Below are 19,792 nucleotides of genomic sequence, written 5' to 3'. Positions count from 1 at the left end.
TCCCCTCTCCAGAGGTGCTTTGATCCTACTACAGCCACTTCTTTCACATTTCTCAGAAAGGCACAGGAGTAGGGATGCCCTTTATATTTAGGGAAGGGGTAAAAAAACCCCAAAACCCAAGATTCTTTACATTTACTGCTGCTTGACCAATAGCCAGCTCCAGGTGCTGCTAAAGCAAGTTGCGTCATAATACTACATCCACTGTTCGTTTGTAGGCTTCCTTGGTCTTTCTGATCAGGAGCACTGATCGTTGGGATTCAAGAATCATCACTCAATGTGCTAAGTGTAGCAATTCAAGTGACAGCAACGTAAATCAGAGACTTCAGTTTAATAAAAATCTGTGATTTTCATTCCATAGTCCTAAGCTTCTACACTGTGTAGTAGTACTACTTCCTTGTAGTAAGTGGGAGTGGAAAAAAAGTGAAGTGTAGGTATATTCCTGTACACCTGTTTTGGGTTTGTGTGGCTAGGCTTTGGTAGTGGAGGGGCTTCTGTAAGAAGCTGCTAGAAATTTCCCCTAGGCCTGACACCAGCATTACCACCTGGCTCCATTATGGATCTGATGCTGGCCAAGCCAATCAGCAATAGTGGTAGTGCCTCCACGACAACATATATAAGAATAAAAACCACAAACAACCTACTGACATTTTTTTTCAGCCAGAAACAGAAGGAAGAAGATGTGAGAAACCTTCCAGACACCAAGGTCAATGAAGAAGGGTAAGCAGCTGTTCCTGATGCTCCAGACCAGATTCCCCTGCAGCCCACAGAAGATGACAGGGAGTAGAGATTCCCCCTGCAACATTGTGGAGGACCCTGTGGTGGAACATGGGGAGATACCTGGATGAAGCTGTGACTTGGTGGGAAGTCCATGCTAGAGCAGGCTCCTGGCAGGACCCACATCCCATGCAGAGAAGAGCCCACACCAGAGCAGTTTAACTGGTAATAAATTAAATTAATTTTTTCTGAGTCTGTTTTATCTGTGTTGGTAAAGGGTGAATGATGTCTCCTTGTCCTTATCTCAAGCCATGAGCCTTTTATTATATTTTCTCTCTCCTGTCCAACTGAGGAAGGACGAAAGCCCAGCTTTGGTGGGCACCTGGTATCCAGCTGGGGTCAACCCTCCACAACACCTGTTAGCACAATTGTTCTCAAGAGCACATGACAGTGTCCCAAAGATTTTATTCCAAGATTAGCACAAGCAGAATTAAGTCTCTTTGATACCCACTCTAAAACCAATGTAGTGGCTATTTTAAATAAGGTAACACTCTACAGCATCAGGACAGCAAAGCTTGCAGCAAATATGACCACTATTACCTGCAGTTAGATCAGTCCTGCTACTCATGTTTACTTCTGATGCTCACAACGCCCTTGCCAGCTCTCTTCAGGTACACAGTGTCACCCCTTCACAGGAATCACCTTGAGAGGGGAAAGGAGTGGAAGAAGAACCCATTCATAATGTAAATGCCATTCTATGCTTATACAGAAAGAAGACATTTTCTTGAATCTTGCCTGCCTGTGAGAGTCTCTGCTTACAGAAAGCTTACTCAAAAGCATAAAAGATGTAAGCAAAAGTGAGTTAATTAAAAGCCAAGACAAAATATGCAACTATTTCCCTGATAGCTGGAGATTTCTGTTCAGTAAGAATTACCCAGAAAGGAGTTATCTTCTCTCCACTGACTAACTCTGAACATGGACTTACTTCCTTGTGATGGGGGAGGGGGTGGCAGGAAAGAAGGGAAGTGTACAAAGGCCTCCCTCCAGACTTAATTGCCATGTGATACCTAGTGGGGAAGAAGTTGTCTACACTTATAAACAACATACATTGCAGACTGAGACAGCAGATTCATGTAGCCAGAAGAGCTGCCGTGTCAGACTTAATACAACCAGGTGAGATGTCCTCTCAGCCAGGTGAGATGTACTCTTATCTTCTTTTAGCCATCTGCTAATATTCCCCACAGACAGTACAAGGTAGGGAGAAGGACTGCTGCTTAAAATCTGTGGGAATAGATTTCTTTCATAAACATGGTGGTTACAGAGTGAAATGCAACAAAGAAATGTAAATTGTCTGTTGTTTCTAAAGAAGCATGTAGCCTATGAATGATTGTGCCAGTATGATTAGAAAACCAAACCAAACAAAACAAAGAGCTCAAAACAACCAGAAGTTTCCCTGGTGACTGGCAAACACTAGTCATTTTTCAGAAAAATGTAATGAAAATGAAGAGAAATCAAATCTTTGGAGGTGATACCTGATGCATCAACAAGAGATCTTTCCCTTTGACCAGGACTGCAGCAAAAGCAGGCACATCTCTAAGGGACTGCAGTTTCTGGACAAGACCAAGTCAGAGCCGGGACAAGACAAGGAGTTCACTGTAATGTTAAATCAAATGGTCTGCCCAAAGGGACCAAGGATAGAGTGGGTAATGGAGCTACCTTTAAATCATTGTAATCCAGAATTTAGAGTTACATGTTATGGGAATTATTATAGTAGGAACCCCTTGCTGCTAGCCACACTAGCACAATTCATTGCAATGTAAAACACTATAACCTGGACCCAAAGTGACCAGGGGTGGAGATTGTATTGGCAATACCTTTAAATTCTTGTAACTGGTGATTTGAGTTGCATGTTACAGGACATAATATAGCAGGAACCCCCTGAACCAACGGAGGACAAGCCTTACAAGAAGTGTAAGTGCAGCAGTGAGCTGGTTTTGGTGCCCAGTAACTCCATGCAACCCACAGTCTCTCTTGTCCTGAGTAGCCACCATGAAAGACAGAGTCCAAAGTCATAGCCTAAATGAACTTAATGGACATTTTATAACAGTAGTCCATAGACTAAGGAAATGATATCCGCAGATTATATCAAATGGCAAGGGGCGTGGTAGTTAATGAGGATGTATTTAATAGTGTAGGACCTGAACATGAAATAAAGGAGTGGAGAATGTGCCAGTTTTGGCTGGGCTAATCATCTTCACAGTAGCTAGTATGAGGTCTGATTTGCATTTGTGCTGAAACCAGTGCTGATAATATAAAGGTACTTTCGTATTTGCTGAGCAGTGCTTATACAAAGTCAAGCCTATTGTGCTTCTCACATGACCCCACCAGAACATCGGTTGGGGGTGCACAGGAAGTTTGGAGGGGACACAGCTGGGACAGCTGACCTCAACTAACTAAAGGGATATTCCATAACGTATGACATCATGCTCAGTATATAAAATGCTGGGGCAGTAAGAAGAGGTGGGGACATAAGGTTTGAAACAATGGTGCTTTGTCTCACCAAGTAACTAACCATTATGAACAACGAAGCACTGCTTTCCTGGAGATGGCTGACCACCTGCTTGCTGACCACCCCAGAGGACGGAGAGGTAGTGACTCTGGTGCTTAGCTGCTGGCTGGGGCAAAGCAGTGGTATGCTCTTATTTTCCAGTATGTATCCCTAGATCACTAACCAATGCGCATGCAAATATTTTCAGTGCAAAAAGCACACCCGAAGGGACTACAGTGGAAAGCTGGATTTTTTTGCTGGGTGGTTTGGTTTTTTTTCTTTGTCTTTAAATAAAGATACAAAAAGTGTCCTTAAAAAAAACGTGACTAGAAGAGGCTGCCTATTGATATGTTTTATATTCTACAATGATGCTAAGTTTTCTCAGTAACAGTGCATCTCACAACCAGAGGAAAGGTTAATAGTGATACTCAGCTTAACATGCAAAAGCAATGGCTTATCTGAAAGACACCACATTTTCCTTTTGTTCTTCTCTTTCCTTTCTATTTAAATCGAGACAGCTCCACAGACACTTTCTGGCCCACCTGAGGCTGCAGTACAGCTACAACAGCTGCTGCAGGACTTGCTGAGGAAAAGCTCAGGAGGGGTCAGCTATGCCATTACACTTACCTGCCTTGCAGCCCACCCCAGTCAAGTGCAACTGTTTGGCAGTCTATATGAAAGCTACAACAGAACTACAAAACCCACTGTTTCTTCACATAGATTTTAAAATTGCCCATTCCACAGAAAATGAATGCAGAACTCAAAACAAGCCCAGAGTTCCTTCAGGCAAGCCTCACTTCCCACCAGTTTGCTTGGGTTTTTTTTTTAATTGTTAGTCTGACCTAGACCACCATCAGTTTTACATACCTACCTTCTGCTTCCTAACATGTAGCTGTGTGTGAACTCTCCCACTCCAAGTCACCAACACATGACACTAAATAATGCACAAACACGAGCAAGGTCAGATGAAGATTATTTCCCTCTTCTTTTTGCCCACACATTGCTCAAGAAATTTAGTCACAGTAGCACATGACCCAGCAGCAAGCAGAAACACACTGCAGGCACACCTTGCTTGGGGAGGCATGACAGAAAGAAGCACATATATCAGCACACCAACACTGACTAAAACAAGAGGAGGTTTCTCTGACTTCACCCTAAAAGGGCAGGCTGCTCCCACAGAAAAATAGCTGCTAATAGTTTTAGCAAACCAGACTGATGAACAACTGAATTTGCATAGGCATTTCAGCTCCTCCAAAAGAGCGCTTTCAAGCAGTTCTTCATAGTCAGAAAACAGAGAATGAAAGAATCTGTATGCTGTTGCAGCCTACATTAAATGCACAGTGCACAAATGTTGTGTTTCTGACCACTTCCTACTAAGATTTTAAGCTCATTTTATGACATGTGAAGCCACATTAAAATATTGCTAAACAGATATGGCAAGATGTTTAGTCTCTGTGGCAGGCAGATACAGAACTAGCTGAATCTTCAACCCTTGTTTACTTCTAAGGGTAAGAAAAGTTTCCTCTGGATGGGGTTACATGAGCAAAAAGGGTGTAGGTGAAACTGCAGCTGTGTTACAGCTGATCTCAAAACAAAACTCTATGTACATAGCGTTTCACTCATGTTTTGCCACTAGTGACTTCCAGAGTTTGTATGTAAAGACAGCAGATACAAATTCTATCTATTTACCAGCAGACTAATAATAAAAAAGATGACAAAATATCACAGTTTATTCCAAGAAGTATTTTGTTTGTTTCATCACATTCTTAACTAATACTTCCTGTACCATCATGTTTGAACTTACTTAAATTTTCTATACAGTATAAAAAAAACCCTAAAGTGACTGGAATAGAGAAAAATCTAATACGAAGAGATGAATAAGAAAGTACTTCTGAGAGAAAAAAAAAAAAAGGACCTCCAGCAGGACCTTTGACTTGATGTAACCACAGCTAGCTATGGAAAGACTAGAAATCATTCCTGCTGACACCACAGCACATGTAATGTCCACTAGTTTTCTTTAAAAATAAATACAAAAATCCAGGTTAGAGAAGATATTTTTATTCCCAGGGTTGTATTCCTGATACCAAAATATTTGGTTATTAAAGTGCTGCTTCTAAAGCTTTGCACATGGGCTTTGGTTAAAAGCCTCTTTGCAAAAGAACAAGAAGCAAGCAAAACAGCGTAATTTTGAAGAAGAGGCACATGAGTGTGAGAAAGGACTTCTATCTCATTTTTTCTTTTAGCATCACTCAGCTCCAATTAACAAATCTCCATAAACCTCATCAGCAACAGTCCACGGCCATCCTGAGCTGCTCACTCTTCATGTAACAGATTATCTACATTCTGCTTTTGAGCAACGTGCCAGAAGAACAACAGCACAGGGACCAGTTTGGGAACACTGCTGGCTGAACTGCTAAGTCTGTGGGATATACCACTGATGTCATTCACCCAAACAAGTAACCCTTCTCCCCAACAGAGCCAACAGCAACAGTTTACTGTGCTCCCTCCCTTTTCCATGCACGCCACAGTGATATTAGACACCTACACTTCCATCACACTTCAAGCTAGAAAGCACCCAGAATTCCAGCCAAAAAAGTCCAGACATGCATACGCAGGCCCAGTCCAGCTTGCAAGTCTGTCTTTCCAGCCTCTGCTCCTCCATCCCAAGAAGGCAATAGTGAACAGCTGTCAGGAATCATACTCGCTGCTGCTACAGTGCGCTTTCCGCATGCGTATCTCCCATCCACAGTGACCACCAGAAAACTGGGATATTTATGGATGAGGCCCTGCTCAAGCTGTATTTCAGCATTGCTTTTTAATGCCTCACAACCACCTGTCTGGTCCAGTGATTAAGATTAAAAAGACCAGTAATGGGAGCCTATTGGCATGGTGGCAAAGCTGCAAATGGATTAAGACCAAACAAAAATGGATTCCCACAAGCTAGCCTGGGATATTGTGATTCTCACAGCCATTTCTCACTTTCCCAGAAGAGTTACGGATCAGTCACAAGTTTGTAGGTTAAATTAGGTTTAACAAAATCTCAGGAACTGTAATTTTGTTCAATCTCATACTCAAAGCTATGAGATCAGATTCCTCGGGTTCTAGTTCCTCAATCCAGTCTTGGAAAAACTCTGAAGGCAGTGACTACAGAGTCTTACCAGGCAAGCTTCTCCACCATTTGCCTGTCCTCACAGAGATTTTTCTTTTTTTTTTTCTTCACATTCAGTTGGAATCTCTCATTTCAGCTTACGCTCACTGTTTCCAAGCATGGAAAGGTCAGATAGAACAGTGATGAAATCACAGAGAATCACAATTTAAAGAAGTCTGCTTTCAAACAAAAACGCAAAACAGTTTCATTTTTCATTTATTTGATGCAGTTTAAGGGTTCACACAACTCAGATAAATCTTTACAGGACAGGTGAAAGCTCCCTTAGCTGCCATGTGCCCTCATGCACAGGCATGTTCTTGTTCTACATAAGAAGCCTTTGAGGTAAGATGACATTCATATTTTCTATCTTCCTGGATGGCTGGAGCAGTGAGACATCTTCAGATTCAATATACCCGGTGCTAGATTAGGGGTAAGGGGAGAAGGGTGGAAGTGAGTTGGGAAGGAGGCTAAAATGATCTTGAATAGAAGTGCAACAAATTACTTAACCCACTAAGATATGAAATGGCAAAACAAGAGCTCTTTCATCTTTATAGCCAAAATATTTCCAAGATTTCCAGGAACCCAGATTTCACTGGATTCTTCACTCAGTTCTCTTTTTTGCATTTCTCAAATGGCGACTGCTAGAGTCATTGAGCAAAGGACAGATCCTCTCAGACTGCCCAGACCTCACTACTCCTCAAACTGCTGCCAGTACCATCCCTATCTTGTAGGGGCAGGCAATCCATGTACAGTAGGAAAAGAACCGCTGTTTCAAGAAAAGCAGCCCAAAGGCTTCAAACTTGCCTGGGTGTGAGGAAGACGGGTTAGAGTGAGAGGGAAGACCTGTGGTAACTAGCAGGCTAAAGCATAATCAAAGAAGAAACTTAACCATAATCCTCCATGCTAAACACAATGCTGTGTTCAAAGCACACACAGGCACCAAGAAATAGCATCATCATATGTTACAGACGTTGCTGGTATTAGGAAAGCAGCAAGGTTTTGCCTAAGTAACCTTGATCAAAGTGGCTTCAAACTACAGCTTCTTTATGAACATGATGCTGGCAGTCTTCCAAGCTGAGGCTAAGTGTTTAATAGCATTTTGAGCTCAATGGTTTCTCTCTCCTAACCATCCAAGAATCCATTCCTTTGCTTTCTGTGGAGGAACACAGGCCGGATTCATTGAAAGCAAGTAAACTGAATGAATAAAGTTAAGTTCCTTCCACATGCAGATTCACCTAGTCCATTATGATGCTGACCTACCTTTCCAAAGTTCTGGACATCTTGTTCCCATTACTTTGGGTATAAGCTGTGTCTTAAAAGAGGGCAAGAAACTGGAAAAAACCTTCAATTTACATTCAGGCTTATGATTGAGGTTTCCCTGTTTATTCCATTTCCAGACTACTTCAAGTCATAAGGGCAAGATGAAGGTGCTGATACAGAAAAAAACCCCAATAATAATCTTGGCTTAAACTCATTCTGGACTATATATTTATACACTGAAACTAAGCAACAAAATTCTGTGATGCAACAGCTGCACTCAGTGGCAAGACACAGGGTCCTTCTAACTCCTATTCCAGACCAAGCTTTGGGGATGGTTAGTCTTTCAAGAAAACCATTCTATGATTCTTCTACAAAACACCAGTTTTACAGTTACCTGGCTGTACAGAATAGAGATGCATTTAATTATAGCAATCACAACACACCACAGTCGCTCCTAAAATGAGAAATAAGACCTTATACATTATTTCCTCACGCTTATTGATGGGGTGTCAAGTGCTCTATGAAGACAGGAACAGAAGTACTGATCATGGCAACTGGCCATGGATATAAAGTGATAGTTTCACAGCACATGCGTGATTGCTTTGCTCAGAGAGAAGGTAAGGACTCGTGTTGAAGCATTATTTCAAATATTCCTCAATTCACACATATCAGACCTAGTGCATAGGCAGAAGTCCTCTTCTAGAAAGGTTCCTAGATCTTCTAAATCATTGCTGAATGAAAGCTTTGTCCAAATTTCTAACAAAGAAATAACTTGAAATAGATGCTGAAATCTAGAAGGTTTCAAATGAACACTACTTCTGGAATATTTCAGAGAAAGAGCACTGCTGTTCACAGCATCATAGAATGTTAGGGCTTGCAATGGACCTTGAAAGATCATCTAGTCCAAGCCCTTTACCAGAGCAGGATCACCTAGATTAGGTCACTGTCAAAGTTTTGTGTGGTTGGGCTCTAGCAGAGAAGGGGGGGCTTCAGGGGTGGCTTCTGCAAGAAGCAGCCAGAAGCTCTCTGCAGGCCCAAGAGAATAAACACTGGCCGGCTCAAGGCTGGAGTTGTTGACCAAGTCCGAGCCAATCGGCGATGGTCACAGCGCCTCTGGGAATCACATTTAGGAGGAACAAAAATGCAATCAGCCACTTTTTGCCACCAGAGAAGGGAGTGAGAGGATGTAAGAAGCTGTGCAGACACTAAGGCCAGGGGGGTTGGGAGAGGAGGCGCCCTGATGCATGTTCCATGATGGCCCTGCAGGCTGTGGAGAAAGCCATGGTGGAGCGGGTGTCCCCCCGCAGCTGAGACCCCAACTGCAGCCCCTGGAGAGGCTCCACGCTGGATGAGGCAGGTGGAGACATAGAGGAGGTGCTATGACCCATGCTGAAGCAAGCCTCTGCTAGCACATGGAGAGAGACAGAGACACTGAGATGAGCAAGGGAGAGATCCGTGCCAGAGCAGGTTTGCTGGGGACAGACTGGTGACCCTGTGGAGGACCAGCCTGGAGTAGTCTGTGATTGATAGACTGAGAGGCATTCTATGATTTGATTGCATCCCATAGCAGTGACCCATGCTGGGGCAGCTGATGAAGAGCTAAAGCCCCATGGGAAAGGACTCACATTGGAGAAGTTCATGGGCTGTCTCCTGTGGGTGGAGTGCAGCAGGAGAAGGGTGTGAGGAATGCCCCCCCAGCCAGGAAGAAGAAGATCTCATGAGGAACTGACTAAAACCCCCATTCCCTGCCCCATCTTGTGGCACAATGTGGGGGAAAGAAGGGAGCAAAGTCATGACTAAAGTGAAGTCTGCTAAGAAGGGAGGGGTGGGAGGAGGTGCTTTAAGACCTGGCTGCACTACTCCTTGCCTGACTCGGGTGTCACTGGGTGTGCAGTGCAGTGTAATAAATTAGAGTTTCTTTCCTTTATTCTGTGCTGAGTCTGTTCTGCCCACGATGCTGATTGTTGAATGATCTCTCCCTGTCCTTATCTAGACTCCTAAGCTTCTCAATAGATATTTTCTCCCCTGTCCAGCTGAAAAGGGGAGTGATAGAGTGACTTTGGTGAGTGTCTGGCCTCCAGCCAGGGTCAAACCACCACGGTCGCACAAGAACATATCCAGGCAGGTTTTGAATGTCTCCAGAGAAGGAGACTCCACAACCTCTCTGGCAGCCTGTTCCATCACTCTGTCACCCTCACAGTGAAAAACCTTTTCTTCTGTTCACACGGAACCTCCTATGCTCCAGCTTGCACCCATACATTCATATATTACACCCATACATTTTCAGAACATGTCTTTGATTCTACTGGGCTGCAGGGAATTTTGCACTGCAATCAGGCTAGCAGCAGGTGAGGGCCAAGATCTATAAATACACACTGCAATGCTAGTACTATGCTCCAAATCATGTATGCTCAGTGGTAAAGTCAGCACCAACAAGCAATATGCCAGAGGCCACCTGCTAAAGGGTTTTACAAGAACTGACTCACCACTGAACAGTAACCTTCTGAAGTTACTGTTCAGATGAAGTTACCTGTCTTAACAAAAAACCTGGCCTTTCCAGTTACAAGGAAAAGCAACGCCCAAGACCTTCTGAAGTAGGTGCAGGTTCATGGAAACAGTTTTCCCTGCAGTCCCAGCACTGCCTACTGCTCCCCATATGCTCATGGGAAGCTCCCAGTTAAAGCAGATGCACTGCTTTTTTTAGGCTGCCATGCATTGGAGATTCCACTGTGATTGAGAGACACTATTACCACAGCCCCTACAAAGAAGCACAAGAATACATGAAGGGATTTGCTCTTCTAGTACTGCCTTCATCTAGAAAGGAGGTTCTGAGCAGACTCTAAATTACCTCAAAGAGAAGAGAGGCACAATATATGTACTTAACAATAGCGTTATGACAGCTTTTTGAAGTCTGTTCACAACACAGCATTTGCTGCATGAGGACTACCGCATGGAATGTTACATTTCAAGGAATGTAACTATTTTCAGAAAAGCTACAAACTTAAGTCAGTGAATTCTGAAATACAACAGGGTTTCTCCCTGTCTACCATATGCCCAAAGCATGATACAGAGGCCAGAACCCCATGCAGGCGCTAATGCCCCTGGCACAGTGCTAGGTGATGCCTAAAAGGCAAAACGGAAACAGGGTGCATAAACTTCCAGGCAGGGAACTTTTAGGCTTCTAAGATATTAAGGTGGTCAATGTTCAAACTACTACCTTAACTCCAGGGCCTAGCTTGTCCCAACTCTCCCTCAATAATCATTCTATAACACAGAAAACACAGCTTCTGATTTTGATTATACAGAAGTGTTTTTTCTTTTAATAATTCCCCTCTCAGAGAAACATTCCCTGCTATTTGATAATGTGGTTCCAATTTTTTTTGATACTTGAACTGCCACTTTTTATATTAGAGCATATATGATGCTGGGCACCTTGTACTCAAAAAAATGGTGAGTTGGAGGTAAGGGCTCCCTTCAAAGCCAGGCAGCAAGTTAAAGAAAGGCACCAGAAGTCTATTACCTGATTCTTGTAGCCAGGATTTTTTATCATACCTTAAAAGGATACAGATTTTTATGCAACAACTTGGCTGACAGAGTGTCTCTAAGTGATGATCCAAAGTTGGATCCTCCTTCAAAAGCGAGTTTTAGATACACTCTATGATTCAGCACACAGATGGCTATGATACAGACTGCCTTGATTTAGCATTTGTTTGCAAATATTTCATATATTCTGAGGACTCAATTCCTTCTGAGAAGCAGAGGTATCTGGAAAGGGAAAGCTGTGTCAACAAGTGCAGTTATCAGAAGAAAGTGGAAAGGCACTATCCCTTACAGTTCACAGGGTATGACTGGGATGCAGCCTTATGACTTCAAGGAGATTTTAAAGGGAAAAAAGGTACACACATTTTTTCCCCCGGCGTAGCCATATCCACAATTGATGGCATGTTTCATGCACTCAGGTAAGGGATTAGCACAGAAAACAGACTAATCTCCAGTATTTGACATCCCTTGCAGGCTGATGGGAGTTCCATGCAAGTGGAATTAACTTACCCAGCACTCCCTAAGAAGAGATAATGAAACAATCCGGATATTACAGGTACCACCACTCTGGCCTGAAAGTGTCTCAGCCATTTACTTCTGCTCAAACGCAGCACCTCCAGCCATTGATCCCATGGGGAATGCTTTCTCAAGCATAAAGAGCCTTCTACACCTTGACCAGCAATGACACTTAGTTACAAGTTTGGTAAGGCATCACAGAAGCAGGCCTGTGATAGGCCACATGTTAACTGCCGCAGCTACAGACTGATTCTAGGGGAAAAGGTAGAACTGAAAGCTTTCATAAGAAAGCACTGGAAACATTGTAATAACAATACACTTGGAAAGTCTAACCCTTGCAAGGGTACAATCGGAATTTATTCTGCTGTTGAAAAGAGAACAGTCCTTTCCACTCTCAGATGTACGCTGCATTGCAGCTTTAAGAACCCCAATCACAGTCTTGTTACCTTTCCTTGTTTCTTCTTTCCTCTTCTCCTTCATAGAATCATAGAATGGCATGGGTTGGAAGGGACCCCAAGGATCATAGAGCTCCAACCCCCCCTGCCACAGGCAGGGACACCAACCTCCAGGCCTGGATCTACACAAGGCTGCCCAGGGCCCCATCCAACCTGGCCTTGAACACCTCCAGGGACGGGGAATCTACTACTTCTCTGGGCAGCCTGTTCCAGCACCTCACCACTCTTTCTGTAAAAAACTTCCCCCTAAGATCTAATCTAAACCTTCCCTCCTTTAGTTTTAGTCCATTCCCCCTTGTCCTGCCATTATCTGCTCTTTTAAAAAGTTGAATCCCCTCCTGCTTATAAGCTCCCTTCAGGTACTGGAAGGCTGCAATGAGGTCCCCCCGCAGCCTTCTCTTCTCCAGGCTGAACAAGCCCAGTTCCCTCAGCCTCTCTTTGTAGGGCAGGTGCTCCAGTCCTCTAATTATCCTTGTGGCCCTCCTCTGAACCCTCTCCAACAGTTCCACATCCTTCTTGTATTGGGGGCCCCAGATCTGGACACAGTACTCCAGATGGGGCCTCACAAGGGCCTTCCCTCCAATCCTTTTTCATCTATTTCTTGCTGGGATGTTGTTATCCAGACAGCATCAGCAAGGCCAGTATCTTATCATCAGGTTTTTTTCTCTCTGGTCCACCTACTTCTCAGGATCCTTAAAAATCAACATCATCTTAGCTAACTCAACTTGTTTTTCATGATGCATACATGAGCCAGGATCTCACTTCATGCATAGTCCAGTATGTCAAATATTAAGATCACAGGGAACTTCTTTCATATATCTGAGTTTACCCAGGGATGTCCAATTCCCAAACACACTGAGGATATGGCAAAAAGGCAACACTATTCCTGTGGTTTTGGGTGTACATCCACCCAAGCTGACTCACACTGCACAAGGTACACCAGGAACTAGATTTCCAGTGACTTTCTCTGAGCCTCTGGAATGGACTTCCTGAAGACAGGACAGACACTTAAAATACCAGCTCAGGTGAGCAGATGTATTTGGCTGCCAGAAGACAACAGCTTCTCAAACATGCTTTGGTCTCAACATGCTTTACCCTAGTTTCAGGTCAAGCCTTTCCTTGAAAAGCCTTTTACCAAACTTTGGCATAAAGGTTGCTTTCTTTCAATGAACTTCATCACAAATCTGGGAAGACAGTATTTTTTGGGGACATTATCAGCAGAAGAAACTTCAAGCCTGATTAAACCCAATTCTAACCACAGCGTGGAATCAAATCATTATTCAATAGCTTACTGAAATCATCAACATCAATGTGGTTTTTTTATTTTATTTTTTTAAAATTAAACATTTAACCACTAAGAACCAATTCAATCACAACTGCGAGTCCACAGAGCTTTCAGGGGGCAAGAATACATTTTGAGCAAACATATTAGTTATTTCAGACTTCATGTATTTCTATGCAAGTGTAAGCTTAAGAGCTTCTCAAATTGAAACAATGAGGGTTTATGTCATAGGGCATTCATTTTTGCTTAATTGTCTACTAATTCAAGGAGCATGCAGCACACACAACTTTAGGCTCCCTTTTCAAACTAGCCATTTGTCACATTAAACAGGTAAAGGCATTTGGCAGGAAATGAATCTCTTCATGTTCCAGCTTGTCCTCAGATATGGCAGGGGCTACGGGCAGGTAGGAGTCTGAGAGAGTGCCAATTCTGCACTATATGTCTGGTCACATTCAATACTGAACTACCATGATTTCAGATTCACAAGCAGTGAAAGAACCATTCAGTTTAGTCATGTTCAATTAACTCTCAAAATCAGACTCAAGCAGTTTGATCACAATCAATTGGCTAGATTAATGAATGGTGCTGTTTATCGAGTGCCAATTCAACACTGTAAGTCCAGTCACGTTCAATATACTGAACTACTGTGATTATGGATTTGCAAATAGTGCAAAGCACCATCCAGTCTAGTTGCATTCAGTGAACTAACATAGCCAGACTTAGGCAGTTTGGACATGTTCATTTTGGATTACTGGTGATGATCCACTGTCTACATAAGCAGCTGCAACTAACACAGCAACATAAAACAACATGAAGTTATATGCAAAGCAACACAGAACTATTCGAGCAATACAAATAATTCTCTATAGAGATTTCTAAGTTTCCTGGGATAGCTAAGTGTTCAAATCTCACCCAAGGTGTCCCAGAGAGGAGGAGGGGGGGGCGGGGAAAGAGAGGGTCAGTCTGTCCACTGGTCCCAGAAGTCAGCAGTGGTTCATGATGGTATCTTCTTGACTTGTTGCAATGGTATCTTCCTTAACATGCTTCTGGTTTTGGGCTACTTTTCTACTATTTTTTAACCTATCAGGTGGAGCTTGAGTGACTCTAGTCATGCATATCTTTGTTGTGTCCGGAATAAATTTTCCTCACTTCATATCTAAAGGTATAGGCTAACAGAAATTCAGAGCACATGCTCAGTGAGGGGTGGACGTACTTTGGAGGCTGGTAGCTTTTGGGATTGAGGTGTGGTTTTGTATTATAATGATATTATAATCAGCAAAAGTTGACCTGAAGAACATTATCTGGTCAGGAAAGTTATGAATTGCTAGCTCAGTTCTGGTTCATTTCTCACTCAGGGGACCTCTCTGTACCATAGCACACCAGATCCCCATAGATCACAGAGCCTAGTGGCAGCATGTCCACTCCACTCTACCCTCTATGTACTGTTCTCTCAGTGTTAGCACATCAAGCTCCCCTGATGTTGCCAACCTCCAAGATCAACTAGGGAACTTAACAGCAAAATGGACTTTTGGCCTATCAGCTGCTCCTCACCCCGGAAGTTTCTTGAATGTGGAACCTTTTCTTAAACTGTGAACATAAGTTTTAAGTCATCTCCAGTAATTATTCCACACCATTACATTTGGCTTCTGGAGTTGATTAAGAATTAGGGTATATCTGTAAACAAGGAATAATTGACAAAAAGCTGCTTTGTTTTCTATGTGTCCTAAAGTGCATTCTGGTAGAGTATGCAGATCTCCCCTCTCTGGGATTAACCCATATTAAATACGGTCAGAAGGACTTCACCAGATTAGTTAAACTAAATGGATAGCCTTTTGTTCAGACAGCACAGCTAACAAACATAAACAAAGCAGTAAACCCAAATGCAGTCCAAAGGTCTTCTTTGTTAGTAGATAAGTGATAGAACTCACCTGGGAAACTTAAACCAAATCTTTACAAACTTTCAAAAAATATGCCTGTCCTGGTTTCAACTGAGATAGCGATAATTATCCTTTCTAGTAGCCAGTATAGGGCTGTGGTTTTGATTTAGTATGTGAACAATGTCGATAACACACTGATATTTTTAGTTGTTGCTAGGTAGTTGAATCTAGGACTTTTCAGCTTCCCACACTCTGCCAGGTGCCCAAGCATCTGGAAAAGCACAGCCAGGACAGCTGCCCCAGACTTGCCAAAGGGATATTCCCTACCATATAACATCATGCTCTTCTCAGTACCTAACTGGGGAAGCTAGCTGGGAGGCAGATTTGCTGCTCAGAAACAGACCAGGCATTGGATCATTTTCTTTTTGCATGAGGTAAGCAACTGCATTTGTTCATCACTTGTATTACCGCTGTGGTTGGTTTTGTTATTACTATTATTGTCATCATCTTCCTTTGTTACCCGATTAAACTGCTTTTATCTCAACCCATGATTTCACCCTTCTCCCTCCCCCTCATTTTCCTCCCAATGCCCATGTGAGGGAAGGAGTAGGCAAACAGCTGTGTGGTGCTTGGTTACCTACTAGGGTTAAACTGCAACAATGGAGTTGGATTTTCATTTGTCAAGTAAAACACAAAGGCAACATCTGTCTGTACAAGGAAATAAACAAATATAAAACCACATACTTGAAATATAGGTTGAATGTAACCTGACCTCACTGAGGTTTATGGGAAGACTTTCTCCATTTCTACCAGCATTAGGACAAGATGACTGGAAAGCACACACTCAGACCTCAAAACACTAAGCATCTCCAAGGAGATATTAAGCTGCTTCCACTGGCTCAATCAAATGCATATTCAGAACACTGGCTATATCATTATAGTCAATTAAACCTCAGTCTTGAAAGTGTCTTTAGCATGTTTGAGAGCTCGTGTCTGCTTTTTAATAACATACAGAATAGATTTAACAGCTTATCAGCTGCACCAAACACCAATTTGGCAAAGGGTGCCTTGCAGTTGGCAAAGGCATAAAATTTACTGCCCCTTACTTAAGGTAAACCATTCAGTACTGCCCACTAAACCATCCCATTCGTTACGGCTAATCTGGAAAAGGAGATAGAACAAGCTCCAGTCCTAAACACAGAAAGAACAAAAGAAATCAAGGCACTATAAAATTCAGTTAAAATTCAGTTAAAATTATAAATGCTTAATCAGAGCATCAGAACTTACTCAGACTTACTTGTTTTTTGAGAAACTACTCAACTATAACACACAGATTTACACCCATGAGAAATAAAAGCTACCAGATACTGAAAACTTCCAAGCAATAGTCTACCTGTCATTTCCTGTGTCTCAGTTCAGAGATGCTATTTAAGAAAAGAAAAATAGGAACACTTGCATGAAAAAAGGATCTTTGCATCCAACAGCCTCATCTTCCCCCACTGATTAATCTTTTCTGAGGGCTCAAAACAGGAGCTGCCAATAGAAAAGGAAAGCATACAATCAACTTAACTGGGTACATGATTCACTTTCACCTCATCAGAAAAAGAGGACCTGCTGTACAAATCTGAAATGCACAACTGATCTGCACAAAGATGCGTATTGACTGAGTCAGATTATCATAAATTAAAAACAAATGGCCCCACCATACCCTAGAGAAGTTTATGGACTGCACAGCCAACAAGTAGGAAATGGATGCAAATGGTATGTGGAAAATACACTGACAATACGGTCACATCATGCCAAGACAAGGAGTTCAAACACTCCAGACTCCTACAGCAATACCACCATTGCCTCCCTACACAACACAAAAGGAAGGACAGTAGCAAGAATAGCAATTAAATGCTCACAGGCATTCTAAAGTGTCTCATTCTGACCACTGGTACAAAAAAACCATCAGAGAATTGAGGAAGGAAGGAAGCTACACAAAGATATATTTTGCAGCCCTCCTCCAACAGAGGGAAGACCAAGAAGCCTGCATCTGATTAAGGAAAAAAAGGCCGTAAGCAAATTCAGCAACTGTTTTTAAGTGAACTAACACAGCGTCACATTTTAGCCATCCCTAATACATGCACAGATGACAGTCCTGACGTTGCCAAGCTGAATAATACACACTCCAACTCCCACTGCTCACATTTTCATCTTCCCACATGACAGTACAAACCACCTATATTCAATAGTAAGGCCCAGAGTGGTATTTTTAGATATCAAGGCGTGTGCCGGCACAAGAAAACCCTCCAGAATATTTACTGTTGACTACCTAAACATCTTCAGAAATACGGTATTGTATGCTGAAGGACTTTTCTGTTTCATAGCAGCTGCCATGTCCATGTGAACTGCCATGCAATTAAAGCTCATATGCGCAACTGTCTTTTCTTACCAGTCATTATTCTCTGGGCTTCATATGGTTCCATATAGCCAGTGTTCTCCCCTCTTCCCATTCTGTTCAACTCACTTTTGGCATCAAATGGATCTGAGTAGTCATCAGCTATCAATACCTGAAAGACAGGAAAGTAGCTGTTACTAGAATCTCAGTCAAATGTGCAAACTAGAAGGCAGTAACATCCCACCAGAAAAAAAAACAACAATCAAAACCAGTTTCACACAGCTGCATCTTAGGGCATCTTCAAAATACAGTCTGGGTTCAGAGAAGACATGTTGACAACTGTCACAAATCAGTTACTACACAGTGCTGAAATAGGACTGTGCTCCTGTTCATACCAGAAACCACACAAAGGCAGACACCATGCCAAGATTTCTGGCTAGCACTAGATATGGAAGAATTGGGATAGACAAATTAGAAAGAGCTAATCAGTCATCACATTAAATCCATTGTAGTTCTTATCAGAAGAGTTTGTTAATATCAAGGAAATAATGCACGCTTGCATTTGCTTCACCCCTTCTGCTTTTTAGCTTTATCAACTGAAAATACTGATTTTTTTTTTCCAAATACACACTCAAAGGCTATAATTAAAGTGAGAAAGCACCTCACCAACCTCACTCAAAGCTAAGCAAGCCTAAAGGGTTTCTTCCTTGAAGGCCAGCTCTCTTTCAGATGGATTTTTTTAACCAAGACTCTTTCTGTCCCATTAGTTACTGTACATCTAAGACCAGCACTAATAAGACTGACAGCAGATTGCTAATCCAATGGCTTCATTCTTTTCAAGAAAGAACCAGAAGTACATTGCCAACTATGAGACAGAAACTGTATCTGCTTCTGTATTGTGCTGACAGCATACTCCATCAGCCAAAGCAAGATGCAGGGGATGAAAGCATTTCTGCACACTCGCACAAACGTCATAGAGGAAATAACACTATTACAAAAAGCAGAGATCTCTCTAAAGATTAGGGACCAAAACATCTAACAGACTTCAGAGTCACTACTCAGGCCCTGCAATGCTGCTACACTGATATTTTATACCACTTATTTTACTTACCAAAGAAAACCCTGAAAGCAAACCCACAATCAAATAAAGCAAAGCACAGCCAATCAAAAAAATACCCTCACCACATTCCTTAGCATAAGCTCCCAACCCTGTACTACTCAAAAGCACATTCCAAAAGAGGAATGTATTTGTTAGCACCAAATCCACAGTTGCAAATGTCACAGATTTAGCTACTACAGTCACAGGTTAACAGCAGGCATACTAGAATACCTGACATTGATGTTTTACATTGTAAGTTAATTGTATTTTTCTCCACTCAAATTTTAAAATGACTGGAAGGTTAGTCCTTGACCAGAAACCACCAGACTGACATGGATAACAGAGGAGGGGAAAAAAAGAATTCTCTCTCACTTAATGTCCAATGTTACTGCCACATTGTGAAAAACAGTTAACCCAAAAGAAAATTTCCCTCTGCCTTGTGTAGCAACATATGCTCAAGCAGCAAATCAAGTGCCAGCAGCTGCATACACAAAGACAACAATGTGTATCACACAGCAGTGATTTCTCCTAGTCACAAGTTTACCTCCCAAAGTGCTGCAATTGAAATGCCATCTATTTAATATTCTGATGAATTGTGTCAACAGCTGCTGGATGGTAGAATGGGCTTTGTACTGCTCTCCTATTACAAGTGTTGGTAAGCAATACTTGCCAATCCTTAGCGTAACTGTACTAAAACATGAAACAGAAAGCAATCTAACAGTTATTTGATATTCATTCTTCTCAATTTGCCAAAAATATACCATGAGGAAAATAATACATACTGAATGCTGTCAAGATAAAAAAATCAAGACTCGTTTGCTTTAAGCACAATGGTAACATATTCAAGAGCTTACTGTACCAAACAAGAACAGAAGGACTAAAGCAACTAACTTGTTATTCAAAAGAGGTCTAACAAAGCAAAAGCCACTTTCTAAAAAGGAAATTAAAACAAAAAAAAGGGGGGGGGAGA

At 42.2% G+C, this 19,792-nt stretch overlaps 1 protein-coding gene across 1 annotated transcript in view; it reads right to left on the bottom strand.

Annotated features, from left to right (window-relative positions):
- The window catches only part of SHB (SH2 domain containing adaptor protein B), a gene marked incomplete at both ends in the record, with an annotated part of 71,566 nt that overhangs the window by 37,590 nt on the left and 14,184 nt on the right, over positions 1–19,792 (bottom strand). The window contains one exon of the mRNA XM_084278925.1: positions 17,778–17,895. Within this exon, the coding sequence (XP_084135051.1) occupies positions 17,778–17,895 (118 nt within the window). The remainder of the gene's footprint in view (positions 1–17,777; positions 17,896–19,792) is intronic.

This window comes from Gallinula chloropus (genome assembly GCF_964237585.1).
Source record: "Gallinula chloropus genome assembly, chromosome: Z".
NCBI lineage: Eukaryota > Metazoa > Chordata > Aves > Gruiformes > Rallidae > Gallinula > Gallinula chloropus.
Note: the sequence above shows the minus strand (reverse complement) of the source record. Positions and strands in the feature narration are given on the sequence as shown.